The sequence below is a fragment of the Triticum aestivum genome, chromosome 1B, assembly GCF_018294505.1.
Source record: "Triticum aestivum cultivar Chinese Spring chromosome 1B, IWGSC CS RefSeq v2.1, whole genome shotgun sequence".
Lineage (NCBI taxonomy): Eukaryota > Viridiplantae > Streptophyta > Magnoliopsida > Poales > Poaceae > Triticum > Triticum aestivum.
In genome coordinates this window covers 450,893,560-450,901,864 of record NC_057795.1, presented here as the reverse complement: position 1 = coordinate 450,901,864, position 8,305 = coordinate 450,893,560, and the positions used below count along the sequence as shown (strand labels likewise).

Here is an 8,305-nt window from a genome sequence, read left to right as displayed (position 1 = left end):
GTCGCCGCACCACCAAACGGTGACCTTATTGCTCCTTGCTAGATCACCAGTCCTGTTAAATAATGTTTTCTTATCAGATACTCATCCACCCTCCAAATCATTCGTTTCATACTCCTACCATTTGTTTTTTTGACGCGGCAGTTCCTTGTTTCTCAACTTAACTTACACCTGTGACGAAAGGGAGATGGGAACAAGAAAGCTGTCCATCCAAGCCAGCCAGCCAGCCAGCCAAGCCAAGCCAAGGCGACAACGTTGATGCAAATGCAAGCGCAAGCTGTGCGGCCGCAATAATACCACCACAGCACACCACACGGAACCGAAATTTTAGGTGCACGCCCTCCTCCCCCCTCCCCTTCCCAATCCCCAAACCAGCGCCGAAAATCGCATCGCGCCGCGCCGCGCCGCCACCAGACGCCGGGTTTGGCGGGTTGGGGCGCTCCCGTGGCCGCCGTTGCTGTTGCCGCGTGTCCGCCCTGGCGGTGGCGGTTGCATGTATGCGGGAGGGGAGAGCCAATGGTGGGGTCGACGGAGAGAGAGGCGGCGCTGATGCCGCCGCCGGTCTCGTGGGCGCGCTTCGGCGGCAGAGGCCGGGCCAGTCCCACCCGTCCTCGTCCGGCTCGGCCGCGTCGGCGGAAGGGGGAGCCAAGAAGCAGGGGAGGCGCAAGAGCAAGCGGCGGGAGCAGGTCGTGAGGGCGATTCGGGACCGGCTGCCTCCCCCGCCCGCTTGCTGGGGCAACGTCTCGGTGGTCCAGGAGAGGAGGGGCCGGAGGGAGAGGCCTGACGATCACGGCCGCGGCGACGCCGTCCGCGGCGAGGAGGAGGGGCGCTCTGGCGCGGGAACCGCCGCGTTGCCGGCGTGGTGCTGCCTGTGCCCCGAAGGGGACTGCTCGCTGGAGCCCAACCCGAGCGCCAACGGCAAGGAGGACCCCGGCCTCCGCTCCCTCATCGAGCGCAACGACTTCTACTCCGACGACTGCAACCCGCACGCCGCCGCCGCCGCCGCCGCCGCCGAAGAGGACGACGACGACGACGCAAGCCCCGCCGCCGATTTTGATTAGGTGCCCGTCGATCCGCCGTTCGTTACTGCACATTGCTGTACAAAAAATTTTACATCCGGAAAAAGAAGGTATACACAGGTTTATTTTTTCCTCGTGTTGCGTGGCGTCCGGTCGAGTTCACCTTCCCCGTGCTTCTTCCACCGTCGGCATGTAAAGCATCTACCGCGTGAGAGCCATCGGACACGGTGGTGCCAAAAGGAAACGACGGGCGATGGATTCTCCCTCGTCTTTTGCATCTTTGTCTCATCTCATCTCATCTCATGGCAGTCAGTGCGTTCGACTGACTACTCCGTGATCGACTTTGCCAAAGTATTGGTTGATGTCCCACGGCGCGAGAGCCTTTTTCCCATTGCCTTTTCCGCTGCGCTTTGAGATGAAGCTGTGCAATCCGAAGTGTACCTTTCGTATTTGGCGGCTGACTTGGCCAGCGGGTGACGTGTAGGTACGCACGTACTTTACTTGTTGTGCTTCCCACGATAAGAAATGATCTGACGAAGAGTACAGCATGGTCGGGCAATCCCAGCGCCCAGGTCATCTATGTTTCGACCTTATTTTGTCCATCCGTAAAAGTCGGCCGATTTTCTTCTCGCGTGGGCTGAGTGGGTTCTCTGTTGGCTGGCGAAGAGCGAGCCAGAACGGTCTTCTTATCACCTCGGGACGTTCGTGCTGTTGAGAGCTCCACGGTTTGATTGGATTCTCATGGTCCACAGCAGCAAAACAAGAAACGAGGAGCCCAACGATGACAACAGCGAAGGAAGAAACCAGCTCCAACATCGCTATCAGACGGGCGCGACAATTGCCAATTGGATTGGCACCCACCCAAATCATACTACCAACTGGTAGGCAGAAAGTACATGGATTTTGTAAAACCTCTCACCAGAAATGAACTGAACTGTTTGAGCCTAAGGAGAAAGGCTACTACGGTCTCTCAGGATTCTTTCAGATTACATTTACCACAACACACTTGGGACGCTTGCATATAAAAGCCCTTGAACCAAAAGCCACCGTCGCGCGTGGAAATGGACGAAACCGGCCATTTTTTGAAACTTGACACAAAATGACCCAATCTGGAAATATTTCACAAACTGGCCGCCAGATCTTGCCTTGCTACACTCACCCGACCGTCATCGCATGCTGACACGACATGAACACTACGGCATCAAAGAGCACAATATCAAGGATGTAACTGAAATAAACAATCGCAAAGAAACAGCTACAACATGGTTCTATGACAATGATTGTGTGTTGTGTGAGCACAAAGTCCTGCGAGTATAAGTAACTGTCACTTTCACAAGTCACTGCCCTCTTGAGCCTTCTAGGACCAGCAGATCTTTGTGATATATATACAAGAACTGAATGCAAAAGAATAACGTAGCATCTGATTCTGATCCTTTCGAGCACACTGGTAGCTTAATTTCTACTACCTTATTTATTTTTTGAATCATCCGAATTATACCTTGTTCTGGATATATCTTAGCTCTTTGGGTGGCAAACACTACGCGTTCTGATTTATCAAATGTTGGGAGGGAGATGACACACAGAAGGTAATCAATCGTCCTACAAGTGATGACTGCAATAAAGTCTTTTAAGGATTTAAGTCACTTCTTGTGGGCGGAGTTTTTTATCCGAGGCTCGTCTACTCGTGCGATAAATAATAAAAAGTACAAAGCACCGTAAATATAATAAAAAATACTGGCATTACCATCTCGAGATCTCTTTGGCCTGTGGGGAGGTGCGTCCCTACCATGTCCGCTGACAAAGAGATGCAGGCTGCGTTTGCCAGTTTGGTTCACTGGAAAGTTGGAGATGGGAACCGAGTGCTGTTTTGGAAGGATAGATGGGTCAATGGAATGTGAATTGCTGAGATTGCTCCGCTGGTGACTAGGAAGGTTAGAACCCAGACGGTGAACAAAATATCGGTGAGGGAGGGCCTCTTCTTAGGCAATTGAATCAACGATATCAAGGTGAGTTATCCACAGATGGACTGATGCAGTTTATTCACCTATGGGAGACCCTTAGCGAGCTGAACTTGGATCCAAACGTGGGTGATCAGGCCATATGGAAGTGGAATGCCGCGGGCCAGTACTCGGCAGCATCAGCGTACCGGATCATGAACGAGGGAGCTATTAAACTTGGATGCGCTAAGGGGTTGTGGAAGTGCTGGGCCCCACTGGCATGTAGATTGTTCATGTGGCTGGCCGTGAAGCGCAGATTTTGGACTTCTGACAGACGATTTCGACATGGGTTGCAAGATGCCACGCTGGTCTGCTTTCTGTGTGATCAGGAGGAGGATTCGGTTGATCATATTATGCTACAGTGCGTCTACTCGAGGCAGGTGTGGGTCCAATGCTTCAGGTGGGCCAATATAAACCTGCAGCTTGTGCCTTTGACCTCGGAGCGGTTGCAAGACTGGTGGCCCAGATCCCGGAAGAGCATGCCAAAGGGAGTTCGAAAGGGGTTTGACTCTTTGGTCATGTTGATTTGTGGGAGTATTTGGACGCAACGTAATGGGCGAGTATTTGGAGGAAGAGACACAATCAATGAATGGGAGCTATCGACAAGGATTTATCACGAGTTGCGACTTTGGTTAGCGGCAGGAGCTCGGAGTGTACATCAGTTGTGTGAGTAGTCGGGTAGTGTGGGTGTAGGGGTTTTGTTGGTTTCCGCCGGAGTGTGGCGCGAGCCTGAAAACTCTTCTTGTAAATATTTCCTTCTTCTATAAAGCTTAGGTACGCTCTTGGCGTACCCCTCGAAAAAAAGAAAATGCTTTTCTCTTGACCCCCCCTTCTTCGGAGGAGATTGACGCGACTGTCGACTCCTCGAACTCCAATTCTGCGTCCAGGCCTGATGGTTTTTCGATTACCTTAAGTCTTTGGTCTATGTTGTTATTCAAGGGTTTTGTTTGGGGATGGTTGATATATCTCGTCTCAATTACACTATCCTCTCTCTCATCCCCAAGTCAAAGGTGTTGGTTCTATTCGTCAGTTTATGACCATTGTTTTGATCAATAATTTCGCCAAATTCCCGGCCAAGGTTTTTGCTACCAAGTTGTCGCCGGTTGCACATCATGTCGTTAGTCAGAATCAGTCTGCCTTTATCAAGGGGCGCTTTATTCTTGATGGGATTCTCAGTCTCCATGAGATTGTCCATGATCTTAGGGCAAGGAACTCTAGGGCGGTGATACTCAAACTGGACTTGAGAAGGCTTATGATTCTGTTAGTTGGGATTTTCTCTGCTCTACTCTTTAAAGGCTTTGATGGAGCCTACATTCACCGGCTCATGCAATTTCTCTTGGGTGGACACACGACTGTGGCTATTAATGGGGTAGTGGGCCTTTATTTCGCCAATGGTCGGGGCCTTAGACAAGGAGACCCCATCTCTCCCATTCTCTTTAATTTTGTGGCTGGTGCATTCTCTTGCATCCTCTCTAGAGCTGCTAATGCGGGTCACATATCTCCTGTGGTTTCTCACCTGATCCCCTCTGGCATCTCACACCTGCAATATGCTGATGATACTATCATTATGATTTAGGCTGATGACCTTTGTATTGCCAATCTGAAATTTATTCTGCTTTGTTTTGAGGCACTTTCTGGACTCAAGATTAACTTTTCTAAGAGTGAAGTCATTTTTACTGGCGTTTCTAAGACCGTTGCAATTTAGGATCCTTTCCGTTTAAATATCTTGGTATACAAATCGCTCAGTATAGGCTCTGTGCTAAAGAGTTCGCGCCAGCTATTACTAAGGTGGGGAACCCGGTGATGCCTTTGCGCGGTCACTATAATTCCTCTGCTGGCAAGGCCCGCTTGATCAATTCTTATCTCTCTTCCCTCCCTATGTTTCTGATGGGTTTTAACCGCCTTTTGGAAGGCACCCATGCTGGGTTTGACAAACATTGCACCATTTTTTAACTCTACAACAAGCGTTAATACAGACTCTTAAGTGGAAACTCATATGTAAGACCAAGAACCTTGGGGGGTGGGGCATTTTGTATACTTCTGTGATGAACAAGTGTCTTATTATCAAATGGTGGTGGAGGATTCTTAATTCGGGGGCTAGGACTTTGTGGTTTGATCTTTTGAAAGCTAAATATTACTTAACAGTAGCCATCTGTTTGCACCTACTGTGGGTGGTTTCCTGTTTCGTGATATGGTGAAGGTGAAAGATGTTTTTCGTGATCACGTCAAGTTTGTGGTAGGTAATGGCTCTTCGATTCGTTTTTGGCTGGACTGGTTGTGTGGGTGATTGAAGGAAATATGCCCTAGAGGCAATAAAGTTGTTATTTTAAATTTCCTTACTCATGATAAATGTTTATTATTCATGCTAGAATTATATTAATCAGAAACTTGATACATGTGTGAATACATAGACAAAACACTGTGTCCCTAGTATGCCTCTACTAGACTAGCTTGTTGATCAAAGATGGTTAAGTTTCCTAGCCATGGACATGAGTTGTCATTTGATAAATGGGATCACATCATTAGTGGAATGATGTGATGGACAAGACACATCTGTTAGCTTAGCATAATTGTCGGCGTTCTGGATATGGGGGTATCCAGACTTGCTTGCCTGCGGCCCACCACGTGGCTCCATCGACGGCCTAGTACGACCCAGCTTCGACATCAACAACTCAAGACCCTCGCGAGGGGCCAAGCCTCGCGAGGGGGACGATGCCAAGACCCCCGAGGGGACCGGCCTCTTCAGGCTGGCTCCCGAGGGGCGGAGAGTTCCATGCAAGGTGCACCTCACGAGGCTTAGCTGACGTGAGCCATGACGACCAAGGCCACGCGGGCGCCAGCGGGCGCAGAGCGCCAGTTTCCTCTTTAGTGCAAGGGAGGCAAGCCACAGGCGCTGAGTCCCGAGGAATCAGCCAAAGGATTCTTTCAGATTACATTTACCACAACACACTTGGGACGCTTGCATATAAAAGCCCTTGAACCAAAAGCCATCGTCGCACGTGAAAATGGACGAAACCAGCCATTTTTCAAAACTTCGACACAAAATGACCCAATCTGAAAATATTTCACAAACTGACCCTTTTGCATGACGCCCGGAGCTAGGGCGTGGAGCGTCATGCAGAAAGGATCCAGTTTGTGATTTTTTTTCAAATTGAAGTCATTTTGCATTGAGTTTTAGAACAAGACGTCCATTTTCACCGTCCTGCTCTGCTCTGTCAGCTCCTTTTGCGCCGCCAGATCTTGCCTTGCTACACTCACCCGACCGTCATCGCATGCTGACACGACATGAACACTACGGCATCAAAGAGCACAATATCAAGCAGGGGCGGATCCAGTATGGGTCAAGGGTGTACAGTTGTACACCCAAAATTTGCTGCACAAAATTCCTATATATAGATATATGGCAAAAAATACTAAGAGTAGCATACTTTGAGAGACTACACAACAGCTCGCATGTGGCAAACATACCAATACTGACCCATAGGCTACCAACCACACCTAACTAACCAGTAGCCCAGAGCAGCAATGAAGCACCTCTGCCCTCACGCATGAGAGATACTAAGAGCATCTACAACCGGACTTGGCAAGTCTAACCCCTTAAACGCATGCGGACGCGACCGGGCGCGTCCGCGGATAGTGACCGGTCACACCTCATATTTGATGCTATGCATCCGAGTCTCATATTTCCTCCCCTAGATCGATACAATTCATGCAAAAAGAAATCCTACATACTATGTACATGCTAGCTAACTACGCCTCACTGTCGAAGATGTCCATGATGTCGACGGTGAGTGTAAAGTAGCGGCGGCGGCGGACGGAATGGGTGAAATGTGGATGGATAGGGTTTCGATGCCAGCGGTCTGCTTAAATAGTCGGGCTAGGGCACTATGCGACCTGCCAGAGCAGTGCCACATAGCGACGGAGGAGACAAGCTTCAGACCGTCTGGTTTCACAGTGTTTTCATCTGGGAACCGGCCGCCAGTCCGACGTGGCGGACGCGCCCGGACGTTTGAGGCGGATTTGGGATGCTTGGTTGTAGATGTCCTAAGCACAGTCCAAATACCCCTAAAAAAGCTCAGTCCGAAGTTCCAGTCTGGAATTTCATTCATTGACCGGTACATGTGTAGCTTATATTTGGATTTAGAGATATATAGCTCTGTACATGACCACATTAGTAAAGAGGAATACTGTTGATTTAGAAACAACAAATGCATTATCTTTGGATTGATTTCATTAGTAAAAAAAGTAAACAAATGAATTATCCTTCTTTCGAGGATTGAATAAATTATCTTTGGTTTTATGATATAGCTCTTTGTAATTTTCTTCTTCTCCCGAGATATTGTTACTATTGTGAACAATTTGTATTGCCGTGGACCAATGAACTTCTTGGTTAGGGTGAAAAAAAATTAGAACACCCAAAATTGAATTCCTGGATCCGCTGATGAAGTCATGTACCTGGGGTAGGGTCATGGACCTGTCCAAGGTACCCTCCCTGAGGACATCTTTAGAAGAAGCCGTCTTCCAGTTGACCTAGAGGGACTCCACTCGACGGACTGGAAGACACTTGACGAACTTGAAGACACTCGACCATGAAGACTCACTCGACCACCAGGAGTTCAAGATCTACTCTATATCCAAACGGTCTGTAATTAAGTAGTCTTTATGGTCATGATGACACTTTATGTAAGGCGTTACCAGTAACGCCAGGCCTTAATGTACTTTAAACCCTCCGCTACGTGGGCTGGCTGGGGTCTCGGCATCCTCTATATAAGCCACCCCCCTCCACTGGCAGAAGGGTTCGCACCCTTGTAACTCTCACGCATATAATCTAGTCGACCGCCTCCGGACACCGAGACGTAGGGCTGTTACTTCCTCCGAGAAGGGTCTGAACTCGTAAAACACTTGCGTGAACAACTACTCCATAGCTAGGATCTTGCCTCTCCTTTAGTACCCCCTACACTACTGTCAGACTTAGAACCACGACAGTTGGCGCCCACCGTGGGGCAGGTGTCTTAGCGATTTATTGGAGAAGTTGCAATTTTTCCGATCGCCTTCGTCATGGTTTCAGGCGGAGTTTTGGTCGAGGGCTGCGAGATCCGCCTCGGCGCGCTCACGTTCATCGCCGACGACTCTGCCTGGCTTCAGGAGGCTCCGCTCGAGTCGACGCGCTCCCAGTCCGCGGTGCGATGCACTTCCGCGTGTGCGTCCGCGGTGTCCTCCTACGGCAACCGTCGACCCAGTATCGACCGGTTTTTGTGTCATCCTCCCTCCCAGCTTCCCGCTGACGCAAGC

The 8,305-nt window shown here is 49.7% G+C and overlaps 1 protein-coding gene across 1 annotated transcript; it reads left to right on the top strand.

The window, feature by feature from the left end:
- The first annotated feature begins 206 nt into the window (after positions 1 to 206).
- LOC123092526 (uncharacterized) lies at positions 207 to 1,295 on the top strand. The gene has a single exon (XM_044514330.1). It carries the CDS (start codon positions 495 to 497, stop codon positions 1,056 to 1,058), a length of 564 nt encoding a protein of 187 aa, XP_044370265.1. The 5' UTR covers positions 207 to 494; the 3' UTR covers positions 1,059 to 1,295.
- Positions 1,296 to 8,305: the final 7,010 nt, after the last annotated feature.

Bases quoted from the DNA above. Each gene is read 5' to 3' on its own strand.
- LOC123092526 (XM_044514330.1), top strand. From the start codon at position 495: ATGCGGGAGGGGAGAGCCAATGGTGGGGTCGACGGAGAGAGAGGCGGC.